The 25311-nt window shown below is 36.1% G+C and overlaps 3 protein-coding genes across 5 annotated transcripts; 1 reads left to right on the top strand and 2 right to left on the bottom strand.

Annotated features, from left to right (window-relative positions):
- Positions 1–8345: 8345 nt before the first annotated feature.
- Positions 8346–12309, bottom strand: LOC108209567 (sm-like protein LSM4). Its single transcript, XM_017380546.2, has 7 exons — positions 12168–12309; positions 12031–12072; positions 11514–11612; positions 11318–11395; positions 11064–11100; positions 9879–10049; positions 8346–8702 (listed from the first exon to the last, which is right to left on the bottom strand). The coding sequence occupies exons 1-7, from the start codon at positions 12168–12170 to the stop codon at positions 8683–8685; spliced, it is 450 nt and encodes a 149-aa protein (XP_017236035.1). The 5' UTR covers positions 12171–12309; the 3' UTR covers positions 8346–8682.
- Positions 12310–14277: 1968 nt separating this feature from the next.
- Positions 14278–18452, bottom strand: LOC108210882 (thiamine pyrophosphokinase 1-like). Of its 3 annotated transcripts, none has more exons than XM_064083148.1 (6): positions 18229–18452; positions 18006–18111; positions 17863–17935; positions 16168–16269; positions 15002–15251; positions 14278–14648 (listed from the first exon to the last, which is right to left on the bottom strand). In XM_064083148.1, exons 1-6 carry the CDS (start codon positions 18365–18367, stop codon positions 14530–14532), a joined length of 789 nt encoding a protein of 262 aa, XP_063939218.1. In that variant the 5' UTR covers positions 18368–18452; the 3' UTR covers positions 14278–14529. The 3 variants fall into 3 exon arrangements, with proteins under 3 accessions (XP_063939218.1, XP_017237825.1, XP_017237834.1); XM_017382336.2 differs by having other exon boundaries at positions 18006–18102; XM_017382345.2 differs by having other exon boundaries at positions 18006–18097; positions 18229–18370.
- Positions 18453–19802: 1350 nt separating this feature from the next.
- LOC108203115 (translocase of chloroplast 159, chloroplastic) lies at positions 19803–24445 on the top strand. The gene has a single exon (XM_017371867.2). The coding sequence runs from the start codon at positions 19936–19938 to the stop codon at positions 24226–24228; it is 4293 nt and encodes a 1430-aa protein (XP_017227356.1). The 5' UTR covers positions 19803–19935; the 3' UTR covers positions 24229–24445.
- Positions 24446–25311: the final 866 nt, after the last annotated feature.

The raw sequence follows: 25311 nt of genomic DNA, 5'->3' as shown, positions 1-25311 counted from the left end.
GAGAATATTCATGGATAGGTTTTGGAATCATCTTACCTACCATGTCTTCACCATCAGCTCCCATACTTGTGCAGACCTTCATGGGGACATGAGGTCCTTTTTCAATACAGTTCACATAGCTTTCATCAATGGACAACAGATGCAGATGCATTCTCACTTTCCAGTGAAAATAGTTGTCTTTGTCAAGAACAGGAATCTTCACTCCAGCATCCTTCTTTCCCATCTTTCTCTAGCAGTGTTGATCTTTTTCCCTGTTTGTTGGGAACCTGGCTCTGATACCAATTGTTATTTTACACCAACTATGAGAAAGATTGTAGAAGGGGGGGGTTGAATACAATCTTTTACAAACTTAAAAGATTCAAGAATAATACACTAAGAACACAGTAAACAGAAAAACACCAAGTATTAAAAATACGGGTGGATTGAATGATCCACCCGTGAGATTTTATATAGAAGAATCTGTGGATTGTTTTACAATTCGCACAGCTGCTGGTTCATCACTCAAAACTAGTTCTAACTCTCAGATTTTTCTCAAGTAATTTGAACAAGTTCAACTGATGCTACTAACTTGGTTATATACTCCAAGTTTTACAAAGCTTCTAGCTAGATTACAAAATGCACTCTAATCTAAAAACAATGCTGCACAACTTTGTCTTATGCATGCTTTCTGAGATGTCTTCATCTTTGACCATCATCTTGATTTGATCCAGATTGCACTGCATGAGATAAGTATGTTTCTGCTTCTTCTTTATTTTCCTAATTAGGCTTCCATGTCTATTTTAGTGTAATTCGATCCATGTGATTTGTCAGACTTAAGCTCTAGTCACTTTCAACTGCTCTTTGCTTTATCAGTTGAAGGTACTGGTTGCTTTCAACTGCTATTGACTTTATCAGTTGAATGCCTGGCTCATCAGTTGAATGAATTACAAACTCCATCAGTTGAATGCTGTTCCAGTCTTATCAGTTGAATTCCTCAGCATTATCCGTTGAACACTTTGTCTTCAGTTGAATGCTTGATTTTCATCAGTTGAAACATCATCCAGTCTTTATCAGTTGAACAGTTACATCTCATCAGTTGAATATCCTTCACTTAGATAAAATTACATGGCATTGGATATTTACAATTAGCCATCCTATTCTACCCATCCGTTGATAATTCCCAAAGACAAGAAATGTAACAATTACAACTGAAATTTGATAAGGATTCTAAGTAAGACATGTTACAAAAATGTTTATGTTATCATCAAAAATTATTGATTCCTAACAATCTTTCCTTCCTACTTAGCGCATCTGCAACTACATTCGCCTTTCCAGGATGATAATTAATAGAACAGTCATAATCATTAATTAGTTCCAACCATCTCCGTTGCCTCATATTTAGCTCCTTTTGAGTAAATATGTACTTCAAGCTCTTGTGATCCGTAAAAATCTCACACTTTTCTCCATACAAGTAATGTCTCCATAGTTTCAATGCAAATACAATTGCTGCTAATTCTAGATCATGGGTCGGATACTTTTGCTCGTGCGGTTTCAATTGTCTAGACGCATAGGCAATAACTCTATCATGTTGCATTAATACACAGCCTAAACCCTTCAAAGAAGCATCACTATAAATCACAAAATTTCCTTTTTCATCCGGCAATGCTAGCACTGGAGCAGTTACTAATCTTTCTTTCAACTCCTGAAAACTCCTTTCACATTCATCCTTCCAAACAAATTTCTCATTCTTCCTAGTTAACTTGGTTAATGGTGTTGCAATCTTCGCAAAATCTTTTACAAACCTCCTATAATATCCTGCTAATCCTAGGAAACTTCTTACCTCAGTCGGTGTCTTTGGTTGTTCCCAATTTATCACAGCTTCAATCTTTGCTGGATCCACCTTTATACCTTCCTTACCAACTACGTGACCCAAAAATTGAACCTCTTCCAGCCAAAATTCACATTTTGAAAACTTAGCGTACAATTGCTTCTCCTTTAGCCTTTGCAAAGTAATCCTTAAATGTTCTCCGTGTTCTTCCTTTGACTTCGAATATATCAAAATATCGTCAATAAACACAATCACAAATTTATCCAAATACTCCTTAAACACTCGATTCATTAAATCCATAAATGCTGCTGGCGCGTTAGTCAAACCAAACGACATCACCAAAAACTCATAGTGTCCGTATCTGGTTCTGAATGCAGTCTTCGGAATATCTTCAGGCTTAATCTTCAACTGGTGGTAACCAGACCTTAGGTCAATCTTCGAGAAACAAACTGCTCCTTTAAGTTGATCGAATAAATCATCAATCCTTGGTAATGGGTACTTATTCTTAATAGTTAACTTGTTCAACTCTCGATAATCTATACATAATCTCATACTCCCATCCTTTTTCTTAACGAACAACACTGGAGCTCCCCAAGGTGAAACACTTGGTCTAATCACTCCTTTATCCAATAATTCTTGTAACTGCTTCGCTAACTCCTTCATTTCCACTGGAGCCATTCGATACGGAGCTTTCGATACTGGCTCAGCTCCTGGCACTAACTCAATAGAAAATTCTATCTCGCGAGCTGGTGGTAATCCTGGCAACTCATCTGGAAACACTTCAGGAAACTCATTTACTACCGGAACCTCCTCTAGATTAGGTGCCTTCTTCTTAGTGTCTACTACATGAGCCAAATACGCCTCACATCCTTGTCTCAATAGTTTCTTCACTTGCATGACCGTTAAAAACTTCTTTTCTTGCCTTTGTCCTTTAAAAATTACCTTACTTCCCTCTGGAGTGAACAATACTACCTTCTTACCCTTACAATCTATCTTAGCTTTATATTGAGATAACCAGTCCATTCCTAGTATAACATCAAACTCTCCTAACCTAAAGGGTATTAAATCAGCCATGAAACAATTTCCTGATACCTCAATCTTACATTGAGGGCAGACTTGATTAACTGGTATTCTATCACGATTTGCAACTTCTATTATCAACGCCTCCTCTAAATCATTTATCTTACAATTTAATTTATCAACTAACTCCACGGATATAAAAGATTTCGATGCTCCTGAGTCCATTAAAACTTTAGCAGCTACGGAATTAACAGAAAGCGTACCTGCTACCACATCTGTATCCTTAGACGAAGTCTTCTTTGTCATGTTAAAAGTCCTAGCATTAGGCCTCTTCCCTGATGTTGATCCTTGCACACGTACCATTGCGCTTGCTAGTGCCGGGTTCTTGCAATTATAGGTATAATGTCCAGTTTTCCCACAATTGTCACACCTCATTGCCCCTTGACTTCTACACTCATTAGCGTAATGACCCCTCTTATTACATTTAAAACATACTATGTTCAATTTTCCACACATTCCTGAGTGCTTCTTCCCACAATTCTTGCAGTCTGGTGTTGGAGGTTTCACTACACCTTGCTGATTCTGATTCGGGGGCCTATTAAACTGCCTATTAACATTCTGTCCCGGGTTCTTAAATCCTTGATTCCTATTTTGTTGGAAATTCTGCCTCTTCTGGAATCCTTGTTGAGAACTTCCTTGGCCTTGACTTCCTTCAATTGCTTCCACCTTCCTTTTCTTACTCTCTTGCTCCTTTTTATCTAAATTGTGCTCTCTTTCTATCACCATTGCTGTTTGAACCACATCAGCATAAGTCTTCAATCTTAAAGCTGCCACACTAATTCTAATATCCGATCTCAGCCCTTGTTGGAATCTTTTAGCTTTCTTCAAATCAGTATCCACGTAGGCTGTGACAAACCTTGCCAACTCCATAAACCTCTTCTCATACTCCGCTACACTCTTATCTCCTTGTTTTAACTCCAAGAAGTCCAACTCTAGTTGGCTTTGTACATGCTCCGGAAAATATTGCTCTAAGAACAGTTCAACAAACCTATCCCACAAGATCACATCATCTCCTTCTAGAGCTCTTACCGATTCCCACCAATAATTAGCTTCGTTTTTCAGAAAGTAACTAGCATAATCAGTCTTCTGATCCTCACTTACTTTTGCTAATTTGAAAGCTTTCTCAATTTCCTTCAACCAAGACCTTGCTTCAATAGGTCCTTTTGATCCATCAAAGTCTGGGGGCTTAATTGCTTGAAATGACTTAAACGTCGACATCGGTGCCTCTACTTGACGATTTTGATGCGGCTGTTGATTTTGCTGCATATATTGTTGTTGCTGCTGAACCATATTTGTCGCTTGTTGCTGTAGCAACTGTAGTATCTGATCCATAGTTGGTTGGTTTGAAGTACCCTGATTTCCAGGATTGCTCGGTGGTGATCTTTCAGATGACATTTTTTTGTCACCACAAACAATCTGTTTTAGCAATTTGCTTCATTTATTTTTTGAACAAATATATAAATATGTATAGTCCTTTGAAAAAGTGCAAATTCACTATCACACATTGTTTGCTAGTCCAAAAATTCATAAAATGTCATCCAAAATAGATCTTCACAATATGCCAACTACAGATCAAGTAACCACAATATCTCAACAAATAGCAACATATCATAATACGGATAGCATACTAGTACAATCCTTAGCAATAATTAAGATCTTATATAGCCTATCATGCGCTAACCAATACACAAGACTCTGATACATGCTGACCCTGGTTGTATTAATGTGGATAGTTCTAATAGTCCTGGTCCTTTCTGCAACAGTCTATATTAGGTCCTAACTCAAGCACGTAGCTCAGAACTAAACAATGACTCTAAGCTATAACACTATATCCTAACCAATATTTATTAAAACTACATCCTGTAATCTTAACTTTCAACTCAACATGAGTTGCCGACTCAATCACCTAGTCCAAATATCACTAATAAGGGTAGACTCTCTACCTAACCTAACCTAACACAGTGACTTAAACCTGTAGCTCTGATACCAACTGTGACAGCCCAGAATCTGGGGTGCAGATTCGGTGTCACTAAAAAGAATAAACTAAACAATAAAATAAACTAATGACAGCTGAATAGATTAACATAATAAATATATACCATTACACCCCTGACCAAAGATCTTGCCAGGTTTAAGTCTGCGAAAGGTTTAAACTGTTACTGCAAACGAACAACGACATAGGTTCCTTACTACATGAGTTTTCCACTACAACCATACTGACACTATAATACAACTTCAAAGAAACAAGTCGTACTAACTAATCCACACTTAGTCCAAGACTCCTAGCATCATCCTGCGATTTTCCTAGCACAAAAGATAACTCTGGGAAACTTTATAAGCGGCTGCTCTAATCCTTGGCATCTGAAAGGGGTTAGTTTGAAAATAAACAAGTATGAGCCAAAGAAATGCTCAGCAAGTATAACATAATGAAATTTATATTTGTTGTACAGCAATGCCATAATAAAAAAGTGAAAATATTTAAAACTGCAGAAATGAATGTATAAGCAAATATCTCTTGAAGGCAGGATAACTTCTCTTTAAACTATTCACAATTTTATTGGGCTTTAAAAATCATTGGACACCTGGCTATAACAGATGATCAGTCATGCTATAGTCCATAAACCAAGCTTATTCAGCAAGGTTGACAAATATTACGAATTCCGGTAATCCGGGCTTAAGGAGCCACCTTTCACGCTGGGCTGGTGCCCGAGCCTCTTACGCAAAAACAACCCAATAGTTTAATTTTTAGAACAATCTGCAGTTCCATCATGTAATTCAAGAGCCAAAATAACATTTTGTTAAAACAATTTCTTTATGCATATCATAGTGTAGAGTCGATACCAAAAGTGTTATCCGTTCAACCAAAAAGTTTGGAAACACTAGATATGCTTCACAAGAGAGTAATTGCAAATAATTTGAATCATGATATAAAGAAGGTTTTAGTATCTATAGGTACTAGAGAAGTAGGGTAGAAATACTTGCCTTGATAATAGAATGCTAGAGATAAGACTGCACTATACTGTTAGGCTCTCTAACCGGAACCTACAGGATAGAAGACTGGGTCTTAACTATTTGAATCCAAAGTCATATCCTCAATATCACTTAATCACTACCCTTCGTTTATATAAACATAAATTTCAGCCAAACACATAGAACTTAGTCAACCAAGAAATACTTTTATAATTATTAAAGATTACTAGTGATCACGTATCACGTAGACATGTATACCAATATTATTGTCTCTACTTATTATCTATCAAACACCTTTAAATAGTCTAAATGCATATAATATCTAACAAAATTTCGGCAGCACCTCCTCTGTTTATAGGACTATCCACCTGTTTTCAATACCAAGAATAGCCACTAATATTGCTTAATACATGAAAAGAGCTGCCTTGACTTGCAGTAAACACATAACATATTAGAAAATCTGCCTTGACTTGCAGTAAACACATAACACATAAGAAAATCCGCCTTGACTTCTTGTAAACACATAAGAAAACTTTTAGCAGGATTGCTAATTTACTATACACAAAATACGTTTAATAAGACTTACAGGATCAACTAGGCACGAAAAGTTAATAATCAATTATCACATTATAAAAATATAAATTTTAATAATATAAACACATATACCCGAAAAGTCGAGGCATACATAGATGTATCATCAAAATTTTACTTCTAATCCTCGTAAGATAATTACTAACTTGTAAACCCAACAATCCAAATCAAACATCAATCAACAATTAAATTAAAATAACTTAGTGGTCCCGATAGTTACTACCAACACACAATTATATCCGAGTCTCATATACAAATTCACATTTAACAAGCACGTATAATACACACATATAACAATCCGCTAATTATAGACACAATCCTGATTTTAAGTATTAATATTAGTAGAAATTAACTAACATTAATCCGAATTTAAGCATCCAATCAACAACTCAATCCGACCCAAATAACCAAAATCATAATAATCGAATTATATACACGAGACTGGGTTATACCGCGCTAACACAACACTGGAGGCTGAAGAACAGGGCTGGATTCGTCCGAAAACAGCAAGGCTGCGTCTGGATTGCCTAGGAACTCGAAGAATCGCGGGTGAATTAATCAGAAGAAACAACACAGTGGTGGTGCCGGCGACTGGCCGGAGTTTGAACAGCTGCGGCGGCGGGTTTTTGGGGAAAAGAAAAGAACGGGGAACAAAGGTGGAAGAGGAATGGAGGAGATATGTACGGGAGAGAGTGTGAGAGATTAGCAGAGGGGGTGAGGAGAGATTAACGTGGAAATAAAAGGGAAAGGGGAGAACTGGAATTAAAAGAAAAGAATGGCGGTGTTACGGGGCACGTGCTGCAGCTCTGGCTTGCCACGTGTCTCGTTTATGCTGAATAATCACTAATCTAAGCCTGCTTTTAATCGATTATCGGAATAACTTGTAACAAAATATCTTCGAAAAGTTACTGAAATATTTTTATAAATCCCGGAATATTATAAAACGAATAAAATAAAAGTCTCGGGATTTATAGAGCATTATTGAAATTTATAAGCGATTTAGAAGTTAAATGGACTTGGAAAATATTTTAAAATCAGATTTTTATCAAAATAATATTTTGACAATTTTGTAAATTCCTAAAAATAATTATTCTAAATGAAACGATAAAAACGATTTTTAAGAATGGTTTTGTATTTCTTATAAATTCAAATTGGAGATATTTCTTATTCGTCGAAATTTGAAAAGTAAATAAATCATTTTTAAAACACTAACTCGATACAACAATTAATAGTTCACACAAGGGCAAATATTAAATCAACACTTAACCACATAATACGTAATTTTTATATAATATGATTTTTTGTATTTAAATTATAAATAAAATTCACAGTCGTTATATTTTATAATACCTAATCGGATGTCAATAAATCAAAAAATTTATAACACGGAATGGCACGTGTTTAAATGTTCACCAGTCTTCGTGGTTTTCATGGCTAAAGGCTCTGGTTTCTGCGAAAAAACAGAATCAATAGGTGTTGATTAACATTGTTTAAAGTCGAATAAAGACTCCACATCACATGCAAGTTTTACAAACCATCATATTTTGGATGATAATCATAAATACAAGCTGAAACCCTCTACACTTCTAATTTATGTATGTATACCTAAATCCTAATATGCTACCAGCTTTATACCAGTCATACCAAACTGAACTATGTTAACAAAGAAAGCACAAGGAACAATTACTGATTTAAAATCTGGGGGAAATTGGGTTTAAATTTTTTTGGTGATTCTGGCAAAACAAAAACAGATGATTCGGTGAAAAAAATATTGTCCAAGGAAGAGAGGAGGTGATCACTACGGATCCGTTGAAAAAGATCTAACAGCTATTATCATTCAACTTTCAAAGGCCAGCAACCATTTTGTGTATCACGAAATTCAGTCACCTAAGGCAGCGACTATAAATCATAAAATATATCAACCGAGATGAATCAAGCTCAAGAAAACATCATCTGGACAACAAACATGTTCTTCAAGAGAAGAAGATCAAACACAAAACAAATCATAAGACTGATGGAAAATCTCAACTGCATTAGCATACATTTCTATCCCTGTACTAGAATAGAATTAGACGAACATATTAAAACTTACCCCCCCCCCCCCCCCCCAAAGTACAGAATTCATTATAAAATCGACTGGTTTACATCATGTGTACCGAACATGAATGGGTAGCAAGTACACCATTAAAAGCAGCCACCAGTACCCAATCTTTCTCCAGCTCCTCAACCTGAATCTACCGACCTCGACCTCCACCTGCCACAACAGCCAATTCATATATAAGTTAGTCCATATGTTTCACAAAATTATGCTACAAAAATTTGTATTACATTGATATAATTAGAGGTTGCCAAACGAGTGGGCCAGGACGAGCCGTGCCAGTTCGCCAGCGAGCCACTTTGGCCACCGCCTGACTCGTGAATGGCACGCTTAATTTAACGAGCCGTGCCGGACTCGGGCCGGTTCAGAGAATGACAAAGCGTGCACAGCTCGTGGGTTACACGAGTTACCGTATTATTTTAGAACTATCTCTATGCACAGAATAATGCCATATCAAAATATGAGGTTCGTGTTGGTTATAACTTATAACCGGTTCCTGTAATCTTATGCGAAAGAAGATGTTGTGATGCAGGTTTGCCTGTTGCTTGTGGATCTTTCTGTCTAGATCTAAATTTGAGTGAAGAGATAATGAGCAGAACACTAGCATTTTCCTACAATTCGTTCATGGGTTCCTGGAGTGACACAGGAACGATTTGAAATTTACCTGAAAAAGGTTGAAGTATGGGCATTTTACGAGGACTGGGACCTTGATGATTGGTATTATAAATTATAATCCTTAAGAAGACAGAGGATGCAAGTAATTTTAACGGTTCATGCGAGGCGAGTTGGCTCGCCTCGGCAAGTTCACATGCGGTTTGCGAGGCCAGCCAAGTCACGGGGCAAGCTGTGCCTAATCACGGTTCTGTATATCCCAACTCGTGAACGCCTCGTCAATTTATACGGTTTGTGCCGATTCCTGCACATCCTGCTACAAGCCGGTTTCAGGCGATTTTTCGGCGAGCCGAGGCAAGTCAGGCCAAGCCGACCCACTCGTTTGGCCACCTCTAGGTATGATACAGAACATGGTGAAAACAAACTGTATTTCCCAGCCCAACCAATTTCCAGATCTTTCCAGCTAGTAATTGTTCCTTAAATCATTACAACTAGCTTAAGTTATTTGTTTGATTCTTGAAACAGTTATTTTGGTATTCTACCTAGTACAGGACTACGATTACATTTTGTCTTTTACGTAATTACATGTAAATCATTTTGATATTCTACATGCTTTTATTGTCATTCTTACAAGTTTGAATATTCTAGCATTTAATAGGTGACAGTATTGTATTTATATATATCCAATAATATGAGCTGTAAGAAATGAAGAGTTGGTACCTCTGCTTCCCCCTGTTCTTCCACCAGGACCTCCTCTGCCTCTTCCTCCAGTTGAGCCTCTTGCAAGTCCATCATCCATGCCACGGCCCATGCCTTTGGCTCCACGCCCACCAGTACCATCCTCTCTACCTCTTCCTCTTCCACGACCCCCAGCACCAGGTGGTTTCCTGTCTGCAGATGCCAAATGGCCCAAGCAAGCAATTTCAGGGAATTGTCAATTTTACAAAAACATCAGTAGAGGCTATTGCACTATAAAAAACAGTGACAAAAGGAGTGTCCTCAGAACTCAAAAGAAAGAAGAATTATTATTTTATTTTTTTTGTAAAGATACGCCTCCACTAATATTCTTTCAAATCCAGTTTGTAATTATGAAAGACATTGCAAACCCTTATCATTATTTATATTGTCAATCCATTCAAGTATTTGTTTATTACTAGTTCTAATTTAATTATAAATAGGAAAGATATATAAATGCAAACAAACTTTTAATTTTAAATACTTCAAACTTACATGATTAACTAGAATCATATACACTTAATAATTAGATGTATATTGTGATCTATGATTTTACCATCAACTGATAAAGCACTAGAAGGATGTTTTGTTTTGCTTCTGAAAATCGAGTTATTTACTACAATTTTCTTCGGCAAAACTTTAACTAATAAACAGTTCCTATTCTGAATCTTTAACTGCACTCATCTGAATCAAGTAAAGTCATAAACTGGAAAGTACATATTTTGCATACAAATGTTTAGGCATTAGGTAACATATTAGTTTATAGTACAACTAATTTCGTAATGTGCAGCAGTAAATATAGCATATACTAGTAACTGAAATTGGAATTGCAAGCCCTTAATGTACTTTTTAGGTTTCCTCGATATCAATATTAGTTCCATGTAGGTTGACAAAGAGTTCAAAGACTCGTGCTTATGTATCACCCATCACACTGTAACTGTTCAAACTTCATTAAAATTGCATCAGCTTTATACGGAGTGACATAGAGAGATGAGAGATCTAATAAAGTTCAAGTATGTCGTACAATTAAAAGTAAAAAAAAAAAAGATTATTAAGCTTTTGGATGTCTAAATAATTAGGAACCTAGTATACTCATAAAGTCCACCATTATGGGTGCAGTGAAAGGAGTAAACTGTAATTTTTTTAAATAGGTCGAATAGTGGAACATACCAGCACGGCTTTTCTCTTCCTGAACCTTATCAATCACCTGAAAATCAAGAAACATGCCAACAATAAGTGAGAATGATAGTAGGGATGACAAAATCTGCTAACAAAGAATTCAAAGGACTACAGGTAAAATTAGACCAATCATGAATCTTAGAAAGAGAAGAAAATCAACCTTTTCTTCATAAACATTATTAAAGAGTATGCTCAAATGAGCTATATAAAACTTTAATATCAATAAACAGACACTGACAGCATACCTCGTCTGGAACTCTAAGATATTTTATTGTATTGCCTCTGATGTAGCATTCAGGCATTCTCCAAAATTTATCTCCATCCTAAATTATAAACACAGACAATCAGGACCACCCATGAGTATAAAAGGAAAGCAAAAGACGAGACATACATAAAATTAAGTAAAAAGCTGTGGACCAGTAAAAAACAACATAAGCACACCTTGGAGGTACATATAACTTCTCGCAGATGGATGTTCATCCAAGTATCACAGTTTACCAAATGTCCATTGTAGGTTTCTCCATTCTTAAGTTCCACCAACTAAAACCAAAGCCAAATTAGTACGAATCAAGCAAACATAATTTCAAGGAATACCATTACAACTATCCTACACAAAAACTCATAGCAGTTAACGTCCAGAAAAATCACAACTTCCCTTCCAATCAAAATAAACACAAACTAATACCATGCTTCCCAAAGCCTACAGAAATCATTGTCAAATTTTAATTTCTTGCTAAATTTCCTAACTAATAGGCGAAAAGGGTTTAACATCTTTAGCCAATTCCCACTTTCCCTCTAGTAATCAAGCACCAAAAGTACTCAAAATTCAATAGGCATAACATCAGCAGCTACAAATCAACTTATACTATGTGTGCAAGATCAATCCCTAAAAACCCTAGAAACACATTATTCAAGCGACAATTCAGCAATACATACAAACACGTGTGTATATACATACCATGGGGTGACCTTGAGCGGTCTTTAGCAGAGAAAGAGGCAGCTGCAAAACATAATCAACACAATTAATTAACACAATTATATGTATGTATGTACATGTAATAACCCTAAATTAAAAGAATCGAGAGAATTACGTACCATGTTTTCTAGGGCACGGAACTGAAGAACAGACAGCTATTTATGTATGTGTTGTGCGTGTAATCAGATCGGCGAGAGAGACTAATGTTGAAAACCTAGGATTGGTTGTGTCTACTTTATGCAAAGGGTTTAAAATTATTTCGCTGGTATAGTTCTTTTAGGGTTAATAGGCAAAAAGATCATCAAACTGATGACAAACTTGCAATTGGGTCACTGAACTCAAAAAGTTTGCAAACGGATCACAGAATTAGATTTAACTTGCAGTCAACTCACTGAACTAATAAAAATTTGCATTTAGGTCACTGCGCCGTTAAATATTAGTTGACTTTAACAGAATCCGTTAAAAAAAATAAAAAAATTGAAAAAAATATTAAAATTTGATTTTTTAAAAACTCGGTTTTGAAAATTTAAAACTTCAAAAACATCTGGAAATTTGGAAAAAAGTCTAAATTTTTTTTAACTTCAAAAATTTAGGTATATTTTTTGAATTTCCAGATTTTTTCGATTTTTAAATTTTTTTTTTCAAAATTTTTAGATTTTTTTCGAAGTTTTTACATTTTTCATATTTTTTTTAAAAACATTCCATATTTTTTAAAGTTTTTTCAAAATTTTCAGATTTTTTTAAGTTTTAAGAATATTTTTATGAAAATCGAATTTTTATATTTTTTTCAAATTTTTTTATTATTTTTTAACGGATTCCGTTAAAGTCAACTCATACTTAACAGCACAGTGACCTAAATGCAAATTTTTATTAGTTCAATAAGTTGATTGCAAGTTAAATTTAGTTCTGTCATCCGTTTGCAAACTTTTTGACTTCAATGACCCAACTGCAAGTTGGCCATGAGTTCAGTGATGTTTTTGCCTATTAACCCAGTTCTTTTATAACATGTTTTTTAAAGCTTTATTAACTTCATCAAATACTAATCCTATTCGACATTCGTCATAGTAGTTTTATTATTTAAAACATACTAGCCTTTAACCCGTGCGAAGCACGGGCGGATATATAGTTCATAATTTATTATTTATAATTTAAATTTTAACATCATTTTATTAGTATTTTAGTATTAATGGATTGAATTTTAATTAAATTATATTATTCAACTGACTATATTTTCTCCCGATTACTTGAAAATGGACAAACCCTAATAAATAAATATATGTGTGTGTGTGTCAGGATTTTAGTACATTTAATCCGAAATTAGTACACGTAAATTTAAAAATAAAAAAAATCAGAAAATTCAAATCTTTTCCAAACATAGCCGATCATGTTGAAAAAGGTTATGTAATAGTTCGTGTTTATATTGAAATAGAACACGTTAAAGTTAAAAAGAGTTATATGAAGGTTCTTTTTAAAAAAAGATATTCAGAATTGTATATTTATAATTTTATTTATAACATCATTATTATTTTTTTAATGAAATATTATATGATAATGAATTGTTATGACTTATGAGTGTTTTTAGTATTTGAAACTGTTTAACAATATAATATTAATATACTCCACATTTGTAGACTTGTAGTACCAAAAAGAGAGTATCAAACCAAAAAATAATAGACTCCACATTTGTAGACTTGTAGTACCAAAAGGAGACTACCAAACCAAAAAATATAATTAAAACCTTGGACTACAAATTATACCCATTTTGGCTTATTATAGTATAGTATAGATTTTATTAAACCTGATTTTGTTGCATATTACATTTGTTGTTCAGGATGTATATATTAATTTTTAATATATTTTTTAAAGTTTGGTAGCAATAATTTGAATTGTTTTCATTATCTAATTTGAAGTAATTATGAAAAATATATTTTAGATATTTACATATATGACATATTTCACATTTAGAGTCATTCTCAAAAATTAATATGTTCTGGTTGACACCTTGAACTGGTACTCTGGCTAATGAGGGACAAACAATATATAACAAATCATTAATAAATCATTAAATATATATTTATAATATGAAAATTTCTGGAAATACCATCAAACATACAAAGCGAATAAGGCCAAGAGCAGCTGAGTTTTACTATTTGTTTAAGAATAATTAATAACCAAGCTCGAGATTGAGTGATCACATAAAATTAGACTTTATGAATTTGTTCCTCGACATTGTAATAGAATTCATTTCGCTGAGTTCATAGATGTATGATATGAAGTCAAGGTTTCATGAGAAAATGGAAATGTGGAACTTTAAGTCCAAAAATCTTATTTCCATGAAACAGAAATGATATCGTTCAAAGGAAACTATACATCTTCAGCTCGTAACATCAATCTTGGTTGCCAGGAGGCAGGAAATTATATATCTTCACCTCCGAATATCAATTTTGCATGCCAATAATTGCTTCCTGTGTTCAATATTTTTTACGATTTCTTCAAGGATACCGTCCAAAGAAGATCAGAACTGGATTGCACGGTCACAATCCCTCCTCTAACAATATTGGACGTGCTGATTAAACCACCAAATCTCATTTCTGTATTAGCTGCATAAGAACCGTTCATATAAGTGCATTGTATTTTAAAATGCCGCCAAAACTAAAGCTACAGTTTAGTTATAAAAGGATGCATTACAAGAAGAAATTTACGAACAAAGTATAACAAAGGTATCTAGCCCTTTTATATAAAGCACAGGGTAATGTAATTTTTTTATTAAGGAATTTATTGTTCTTATTGGAAATGATCCAACAATCTTCCCTTCGCTCCTTAAAGCAACAAAAAAGCAGTGTAACATATGACAGATGATATCTGATATATGATTTAAGTTTCATGTTGTCATGTTCAACAGGCTGCTTGATGCCAAGAAAAAAATATACAGTATATTATACTAATCACTTACTGAGGTTCCATTGAAGCCCTGTAGTGGTAGTACTTCCTGAACGTGTACCAATTGGAATAAGCCCACAGTGTGGGCCTTCAATTGAGCTCTGTATATGAATTTCATGATGATGGGTACTGGGAAGAAGCTGAATCAGGCAATCTTCAGATACAAGTACTATCCGTATTGTTGAGAAACGACATAAAACATTGATATTTCCCATTTCATGGTCGAACCTTCCACCGAGTGCTCCAACAACTAGAATGCATAACTGGAAAATTTATAAATTATTACTTCAAGAACCTTACCATGTTCATCTAAATAAGCTTAAGCGGCTCCTTCCAAAAAGAGAAAAACACATGGCATTCCCCAACCAACATTGTCATTTTTGATAAACACCAGAGGGTTTGGCACTCCCCAAACCCCATACAAACATCATTTTCCAATGCATCAGATTTTTAAAGAGCCTAGCCAGAATGATGACGGGTGGACCAAGTAGGGTGTATAGTACGCAGTTAAGGACGGAGCTAGGATTGGACCGTTGCAGGGGCAAAACATTTAAATGCTTATGCCTGAGTCCCCTGTAAGCTTATTGTCACTGGTCAGGGATTTCAAGTACAAAAACTTTAGAAAATTACCACCACGGAATGATGACGTTTCCATTTCAAGACGATCCCAGAAAATATACAACCTAGTAGATATAGTAAAAAGAAGCCGCTTGTTTTCTTTTATTTGTGGATGACACAGAGGAATAGCAGAGGGTTGAAGACCAATATGAAGAGGCCAACAACAATAAAAACCATGGAAAAAGCTGCAATTCTTGAACAACTAATCTTTCTTTTCTTTTCGTCTACAGGAACTACATACATACGTATAAATATCTTTTAATGAATTTGTTTAGGCTACTGTTTAATTTTCCAACCACCTAGTGTTTGGTTAGAAGTGAACAGGGTAAGCACCTATATGAAGCTTTTGTTCTAAATCTTAACTTAAGGTGAAGGTCATTAAAGAGTTAAGACCAGAGTCCCTGCAAGGCACTCAATGTGAGATCTGTTAGAATTTGTATTACATGCACACCTAAGAGTTCAACTACTATGAAGTTTGCGGAATTTTAGTTTAAGCATACAAAACTAGTGATAGTACACTGGATAACTAGAATGTCCAAATATATATTACAAGCAGCTTACTGTAGACGTTTCTGTATCTGCATAGAAATCACGAACAAAAGCAACACATTTATGCAAATCAGTGGTATCCTGGTCATGAGATGCATCTACAATCTTGGTCCCCTGCAAAAAAATTGTCGACGACTTAAAAAGATCTCACCCCTCCAAGACACTAATTATTATGCTCTCGACAAGGCATCTCGATGTGTCATGTGTGATTGTGTGTGCATGTTATGCCAAAGAGGACTGTGGATATCATTATATATAAGCATTCATAGAACATCTTGACAAAAAAATGCTTCCACTACAGAATGACTGATGAAGGAACTTGATATGTAAGGCCCTAAAAGTGTGCCAGAAATAGAACTCCAATCTACTTTGTCCACCTATAGACACGGGGCTGGACGCAAAACGTGAGATAACAAAAACTTCTGATACAATGTCATAAAATATTAAAGACTTCTTCAGATACAGATTTCCACTTAATGCTAACATATTGAGCCTTAGGATACTGACAAGGTACCTAGGCCACGGCACAATCTTTGAAGAGACAAATTCTTGCATTTATTATTCCCATTTAAATTATGATTGTTCTTATTAATTGCTAAAACAGGTCCAGTGGTAGCCATGATGTCACGTGCTGCGCAACAGCAGTTAAATTGCGCTAAGGTTAATACATATCCTATTTAGCATAAGATTTGATGACTCCAAATGGTATATCTATGATGTTGCTTGCTAAATGTATGATTATACAGTGAAGGGTAACAACAGGTCTCATTCTAGCAATAAAGTAATAGTTTCTAATATCTAGTAAAATGAGTTAAATTTGTGATAACAAATTATAACAATAGAGTAGTCATCCAGGCCCGGCTCGTTGAATAAAGAGGCCCTGTGCTAAATGTGGATATTGGACCCTTATTATTAAAAAACAGATATTTGATGAGGCCTCTGCTAAATGTGGATATCGGGCCCTTATTATTGAAAAACAGATACACAATTCAAGTAGCCACTAAACTGGAACACGTTAATTGAATAGAAAGATATAATCATGTTCATTGAAATAGAAGCTTAGATTTTTGTAAGTCGAAGCTGAGAGAGAGGAATACAGGACAAAATCATCAGACTCTGCATCTTGATTTTGTATTAGTTAAGGTTTTAATTTTTTTTCTTATAGCGTTTTGTTTCGATGCAGACATACTGTAATGGACCTAAACTATATGGGGCCCCTGAAGATTTTGGACCCTGTGCAGTTGGGCTGACTGCACAGGTTTATCGCCGGGGCTGGTAGTCTCTGAAAATTAGTGGGCTTGTAGTTCCCTTCCTCAATATATTTTATTTGGTATTAAAAACTTGAGTCCCGAATCCTAGCAACGCTTCTACGGCCAATATGATTGCTACTAGTTTGCATGTAAGTTGTGCTAATGTGTATAACATAACAGCATCCTCATAGTCGTGGATTCGAAGATATAACCAAATGCCACAACAAATCACAGCCAAAAATGCTTTTCTAGCTGATTCAAACAGTTTAAATTGGGTGCAAAGTCCATTAAGAAAAAGGGACCCACTGGAATTCAGCACAAAGACACGGTGACTAAAAATGCATAGAATTCAGCCAAAGGTAATAAGTATAAGCCGTGCCATATTTTCCAATCATTCGAGTACTACTACAACAATGCATCCAAACTATCTTAAGGCAATACGCACAAGCAAGCATACCATATTTTTATAAAATTCTAGTACTTCTGCACGTATCGAATCCATGTCTCCTTTGATCATGTCAGGCTTATACCTATAATCCCCAAATATATCAAAATCTACGACAATTCATTCGATACAAATCAGCCTGAGAAAACACGAACCTGTTTCGCACAGAAGAAGCATCTTCGTCCGGAAAAAGACCAGGCAGCTCATCGTAAAGACGATTAGCACCACCATCAGCACATACACGAAGCTGAGCTGCATATACTTTGTTATCAACAATTTGAATTACGGAAATCTTAATGACAGTGCAAATTATCTTAATTAAGATAAAAATGCCAAACAAAAACCCTAAACAGATTAAGAGAGGGTTTAGGAAATTACCGTGCTTCCAGAGCAGTGGAGTGAAACGCGGGAGGTGTTGATTGAGCAATACAAGCGCGTATGTCGGACCGGCGCCGGAGGTTTGGTCGGCGGGGAGTTCCGGCAAGAGAAATGACGAAGAGTGTATCATTACATCCATTGTTGAACGTAAAGATGAGTTCGGCCTTGAAGCTATTATGTTCTGAGTTCAAAAAACAGAAGGGAAAATAATACTAGAATTTGGTTCTTTTCTCTCTTCGGAAGAAACTGTTTTTCTTATAAATATAAGAAATATTTTCTCCACAATTTTCCAAAATTTTCCCCCTTTCCTCCCCATTTTTATCAATTGTTAATTTTTATATTAAAAACTAAATAAATTAATTTAAATTGGGTAAATAAATTTGTATAAATTAAAATATGTTATAAATTTAAAATTTATTGACTTTGGTTGCCGATTACAAGTTTAGGACCAGTTTACTTATTCGATTGCATGTTTATATTAGTTCAGTTAGTTAATTGCGAGTTTAAACTAGTCCAGTTAGTCCGAGTAAAAGTTTTTTGAGTTCATTAATCCAATTACAAGTTATTCAGTGATATTTTAGCCTATTATTAAACTCAAGTTTTGTTGAAAAATCCAGTTTACATGAATATAAAAATGAATAAATAAAAAGTATTACTACTTGTAAACTAAAACCTGAACAAAAACACACAATCTCAAAAAATCATAGATGGCAATCCATCTTCTTGTGAGCACACAACCTCAAAAAATCATTGACGAAAATCTATCTTCTTTGGTACCAATAAATAATCGCTTTGGTGCCAACAAGTAACCGTTGGATTTGTGTAGATCACCACTTATTTTTTATTAAGAACTCATATTTATACACTTATTCTTTGTCTAATGTAAAAAAAATAAAACTGAAATTACGCGCGTGTGTGTTGGTATATGTGGATACATACATGCGTGCTATTGAATTTGTACTTGTTCATGATTTTTGTTCAATATATTTTAATATAATTTTAGCTTTTATATGTAAACATCATCATAAATCAATTATATTATATTTTTCAACTGGATAAAAATAATTTAGTGCTGGCATATATTTTTGTAGATGTGCAATATGATACATAATACGGATTTATAACGGTGTATGTGAAGCAACATGAGTAGAGGAGAAAATATAAAGAAAAATTATCATCGTTGACATAAGTGTATCCTGACTTGAGAAACGAAAAATATTAAAATTGTGTTCATATGTTGTGGTCGGCTATATTTTTAATATTGTAATATACATATATAATATATATTATAGTATAATAAGTTATTATAGTTATAATTTGTATACATATATAATACACATTATTGTAAAAATTAATGCAATTTTATTTTTCATCTCCACACTTTCCTCTCATATGATGATTTTTCGCCGAAGAAACTTCACAATAAAGATTTTATGCAGTTCATTATGATAACAATTAAAAGGATAATAATCATTTATTGTGGATGAGAAATAAGAGGAAGTAAAATCAAGAAAATCATACATACCAACAAAAACAATTTAATTAAATATTAAGAAATAAAACCCCAGAGCCCAAAATTCTACCTTTGTTGCCTTGGCGCTGGCAAAAACCTTATCATTTTCTCTCTCGCCAAACCCCCCAAACAATTCAATCCGCAAACCCTAATTTATACACACAAAATTTATCATTTTGCTTCATTATTGATCAATGGATTCAACTGAAGGTGCTGCAAATCAAATGGGTTCTTCTGATTCGAATCCAGGTTCTTTAAAGTCGTCATCTTTTTATTTAGATAAGAATGTTATTGATTCTGATGTTTTGAAAGTTGATGATAATGATGAAAATGATAGTCTTAGTACTATTAGTGATGGTGGGTTTGTGAGTGGTGAGGAGGATTTTGAGATAGAGAAGCCTGTTTTGGGTGATAAATTGGTTGAGATTAGGGAAATCAAGACTGTTGGTGGTGTTGATTCTGGTGACCCTTTTGTTGGTTCTCCTGATTTCGCAACCCCGATTGCGGGTGGGGAGGAAAAGAGTTATAAAGATGTGGTCTTGGAGGGTGGGGTGGGGAGGAGTTTCAAAGATGTGGTCTTGGAGGGTGATTTGAGTGACGTGGGGGGGAATGTTGAGGTTGGGGTATTGGAAGAGGGGTTGAAGGAAGATAAGGTGATTGAGGTTGCCGGGGCGGAGGAGATTAAGTTGGAGGGCGAGGAGGTGCTGTTGGATGAGAAAAAGATTGAGGGGTATAATGGTGGTGAGGAGGGTGTTAGTGAAGTGGTTGAGAAACATGTTGTTGAGAGCAGTGGGAGTGAGGAAGTTAGTGTTGGGGTTGTGGAACCGATGGAGGGTGTTGAGGTTACACGTGAAGGGGATGCTGTTGTGGAGACTATAAATGTTGATTTGTTGGAGCCTGGAGTGGCTGTTGTTGGGGAAATAGAAGGAAATGAGAGTGCTAATGGAAGTAGAAGTTTGAGTGATGAGTCTGATCAAGTAAGTCGGGGGATTGTCGAGGAGGGTTCAGTTCAAAATGTCGTTGTTCCTATGGATATTGAAAGTTTGAGCTTTAAAGATAATTCTGATAATGTGAGTTCTGGGACGGTTGAGGAGGCTTCAGTTCAAAATATTGTGGTTCCTACGGACACTGATAGTTTGAGCTTGAGCAATGAAACTGATGAGGCGAGAACTGGGACTGTTAACGAGAATTCTGTTCAACATGGCGTTGCACCAACAACTTCCGAGTTAGTTGAATTGGATGGTACAAAATTTACTCCTGAAGGAGACTCTGTTGTGGAAGATATACAAGTGAAGCTGGCTGTACCAGGAGTGGCAGTTGTCGGGGAAGAAGAAAATAAAGTTGATGTGGATGTGGGCTCTAATGATGAGCCTAAACAAGTATTCGGTGATAATGTCACTGCTGTTCAAAATGTGAATATTGAGCCACTTGGTATTGATAGTACTGAATTAACTCGTTCTGCAGATGCTAAAACTACACCTGAAGGGGACTTTCTAGTAGAAAATATACAGGTGGATGTGTCAAAACCTGGAGTGGCTGTTGTCGGTGAAGTGGAAGAAAATGGTCAAGCTGTTGGCTATGTTGGAGATATTAAAGAAAATGAAAACAAGCCAGTGACACAGGTTGAGGAAGATGCTAAATCCAAACTAGGAGTTGTTTCTGCACCTAGTTCAGTTGGTACTGGTGCTGAAGCCGTGGTTGGTACTATAGATTCCATAACTAGTATTCCAGCCAACTTGGAAGAACATAAACAAACTGAAGATACCAGTGTAAGTATTCAAGATGAGATAAAAGAAAATGGGGCCTCTGCAATTGATTCTGCGGAACTAAACCCACTTGAAATTACAGATGGACAGAACTTTAAAGAGAAAGAAGCAAGTGAGGATGATGTAGAAGGCTCAGGTTCTGACGGGGAGTCTGATGGAATGCTGTTTGGAAGTTCTGAAGCTGCAAAGCAATTTATTGAGGAGTTGGAACGTGAATCGGGAGGTTCCAACTCAGGTGCAGAAAGTTCTCATAATAATGCACATAGAGTAGATGGGCAAATCGCGACAGACTCTGAAGAAGAGGACAGTGATGAAGGAGAGGGTAAGGAGATGTTTGATTCAGCGGCATTAACAGCTCTTTTAAAAGCAGCAACAGGTGCGAGTTCAGATGGAAGCAATATAACTATGACGACCTCTCAAGATGGTTCTAGGCTTATTGAATTTGAGCGTCCTGCTGGTTTAGGATCCTCAATGCAGTCCTTGAGGCCTGCTCCACGAGCAAATCGGTCCAATTTTCTTACTCCATCAAATTTTTCTGGTAGTGAAGAACCTGAGAACAACTTGAGTGATGAGGAGAAGAGGAAGCTGGAGAAGTTGCAGTCTATCAGGGTAAAATTCTTGAGAATTATTCAGAGATTAGGGGTGTCTTCGGATGATTCTATTCCAGCCCAGGTTTTGTACAGGCTGGCGCTTATTGCAGGAAGGCAAACTGGTCAGCTTTTTGGATTTGACACTGCAAAGCAGACAGCTTTGCAGCTGGAGGAAGATGGGAAAGATGATTTAGATTTCTCCGTGAACATACTCGTTCTTGGGAAATCTGGAGTTGGAAAGAGTGCAACAGTTAATGCAATTTTCGGTGAAGAGAAAACTCGGATAGATGCATTTGAGCCAGCTACAACTGCCGTCAAAGAGATTGTAGGTGTGGTTGATGGGGTAAAGATTCGGGTCCTTGATACACCTGGCCTCAAGACTTCGGTAATGGAGCAGTCTTTCAATCGCAGCATCTTGTCTTCTGTCAAGAAATTAACAAAGAAGAACCCGGTTGATGTTGTTTTGTATGTAGATCGTCTGGATTCCCAAACTCGTGATCTCAATGATTTGCCACTATTGCGTACGATTACCAGTTCTCTTGGATCTGCTATATGGCGTAGTGTGATAGTAACTCTTACACATGCTGCTTCTGCACCTCCAGAAGGACCATCTGGTTCTCCTTTAAGTTATGATGCTTTTGTATCCCAACGATCTCGTGTCCTGCAGGTCTCTATTAGTCAATCTCTTGGTGATATACGCATGATAAGCTCAAGCTTGATGAATATGATGGTATCTCTGGTTGAAAATCATCCGTCATGCCGAAAGACTAGGGGAGGACAGAAGGTTCTTCCAAATGGCCATACATGGAGGCCGGAGTTGATGATGTTGTGCTACTCAATGAAAATATTATTAGAAGCAAATTCTCTGTCAAAGCCTCAAGAATTATTTGACCAGCGTAAGCTCTTTGGGTTCCGTACTCGCTCACCCCCTCTTCCATACATGTTGTCCTCTATGTTGCAGTCGCGTGCGCACCCAAAACTCTCCACTGAACAAGGTGGTGACAATGGTGATTCTGATATTGACTTGGCAGATTTGTCAGATTCAGACCAAGAGGATGAAGATGAATATGATCAGCTTCCACCCTTCAAGCCTCTTAAGAAATCTCAGCTTGCTAAGTTGAGCAAGGATCAAAGAAATGCCTACTTTGAGGAATATGATTACCGTGTGAAGCTTCTGCAGAAGAAGCAGTGGAAGGAGGAGTTGAAAAGAATGAAAGAGATGAAGAAAAAAGGAAAGGACTATGTGAATGATAGTGGTTACACTGATGAAGATCCTGATGCTGGTTCTGCAGCTCCAGTGTCTGTTCCATTACCGGACATGGCCCTGCCACCTTCTTTTGATAGTGATAATCCAGCACACAGGTATAGGTTTCTGGAACCTACTTCGCAATTTCTGGCAAGGCCGGTTCTGGACACTCATGGTTGGGATCATGACTGTGGATATGAAGGGGTCAATCTTGAACAGAGTCTAGCCATTCTCAGTCAATTCCCGGCTGTTATATCTGTTCAGCTTACCAAAGATAAAAAAGAGTTCAGCATCAATTTGGACTCTTCCATTGCTGCAAAACATGGGGAAAATGGATCAAGTATGGCAGGTTTTGACATTCAGAATATGGGTAAGCAACTTGCATATATCATCAGAGGTGAAACCAAGTTCAAGAATTTTAGGAAGAACAAAACAGCTGCTGGGGTATCAGTTACTTTCTTAGGGGAGAATGTTGTCAGCGGGCTTAAAGTTGAGGATCAGATTTCTTTTGGAAAGCAGTATTCTTTGGTTGCCAGTGCAGGTACAGTCCGTTCCCAGCAGGATGTAGCATATGGAGCTAATATCGAAATGCAACGCAGGGAACTTGATTATCCAATTGGACAGGTTCAGTCCTCATTAGGTTTGTCTTTAATAAAGTGGAGAGGGGACCTTGCACTGGGGTTCAACAGTCTAGCGATTTTTTCTACTGGACGCAATTCCAAGGTGACTGTCCGAGCTGGAATCAACAATAAGCTTAATGGCCAGATTTCTGTAAGGACAAGTAGCTCTGATCATCTCTCTCTTGCGCTTGCAAGTATCATTCCGGTGGCAATAACCATATACAAGAAACTTTATCCTGATGTTGGTGAGAAGTACTCATATTGATCTTGTTTTGTTCTGTTCAGCAATTCTTGGAGTTAGCACCGGAAAATAGAAGTTAGCATTTACTTGAGTATTGCGTATTTTTGTCCAAAATTTAGAGCTACTTCCTGTTTCAAGATTATGTTATTTTCTACCTTGTCAAGAATGAGATTACTCCAGGTGGGATATAATAATTTAGCTTTGCTCCAAACTTAGTAAAGGGAAATACTTCTTGTGTTCATTTAATCGGCTTATTCTACTTGTTTTAAAGGTATCGTCAACTGCTTAGGTTGTGTGAGCTTCAATGTTTATATACTAGAAGCAACGAAGAGTTCTTCTGAAAGTTGATTCAATTTAATCTTGAATGCTTAGCAGTAAGTTACCATCATGATTTCATTTTTAACTATTAATCTTTGACTGTTACTGGTTTACATGGTTGTATATTTCCATAGTTCTGTCTCACCTTCCCCTATATGTGGTATGTACTTCCCCCTTGCTCCGTCTCACTTTCCAGGTGATTGTATATCTGTGTTTAGATGTACGATTTTCTATATCTTCGCTGTTCGTCTGCTCTGTTTTGATCTCCTTCAATGTTAAAAGAGACGAAGAGCGTAGTTTGTTTATCGAGATCCATTTGCTTGAAGCTGGGCGGTGGAGGTTTTATGTGGACTCTAACATTTTACCTTGGTACTCGACTAGTTTCATTTAGGAATTTTACTTGTAAATTGCAAGACCCGGTCCCCAATCAGGTTCCCTGAGAGATAGTCGAGCTGCACTTCTCCATGTTAGCATATGTAGTTCTCTGAAATTTTTCCAGATTTGTACTCAGAAACAGTTCATTCGGCTTACTTTTGCTACAGTAGTATTGGAGATCATACTGTAATTTGGCTGAACTTTAGCTAGATGGTAGTGCAAGTCGGACCTAAATATTAAACTTGAACAAAACAGGATTTTTAGTCGAATACGATCTGACATTTAACCGTTTACTTGCCAGGATTAATTACCTACCTATTTACTTGCTAGGATTGATTACCTCCATAACGGGATATATTTTTTTTTTCGATACCTATATTTTACCCAACTTTTTGGAATTGATGGCAAGAGCAT

The sequence above is a fragment of the Daucus carota genome, chromosome 1 (genome assembly GCF_001625215.2).
Source record: "Daucus carota subsp. sativus chromosome 1, DH1 v3.0, whole genome shotgun sequence".
Lineage (NCBI taxonomy): Eukaryota > Viridiplantae > Streptophyta > Magnoliopsida > Apiales > Apiaceae > Daucus > Daucus carota.
The sequence above is the reverse complement of the archived record's forward strand: the minus strand, read 5'-3'. Positions and strand labels throughout refer to the sequence as shown.

Coding starts and splice junctions, on each gene's coding strand:
- LOC108209567 (XM_017380546.2), bottom strand. Junction 11,396..11,513: donor AAGTTATATGTACCTCCAAG/GTGTGCTTATGT, acceptor TTTATAATTTAG/GATGGAGATAAATTTTGGAG. Junction 8,703..9,878: donor AAGAACAGGGGGAAGCAGAG/GTACCAACTCTT, acceptor CTGTTGTGGCAG/GTGGAGGTCGAGGTCGGTAG.
- LOC108210882 (XM_064083148.1), bottom strand. CDS start 18,367: ATGGATGTAATGATACACTCTTCGTCATTTCTCTTGCCGGAACTCCCC. Junction 15,252..16,167: donor CAGATACAGAAACGTCTACA/GTAAGCTGCTTG, acceptor TAAATTTTCCAG/TTATGCATTCTAGTTGTTGG. Junction 14,649..15,001: donor AGGGCTTCAATGGAACCTCA/GTAAGTGATTAG, acceptor GTTCTTATGCAG/CTAATACAGAAATGAGATTT.
- LOC108203115 (XM_017371867.2), top strand. CDS start 19,936: ATGGATTCAACTGAAGGTGCTGCAAATCAAATGGGTTCTTCTGATTCG.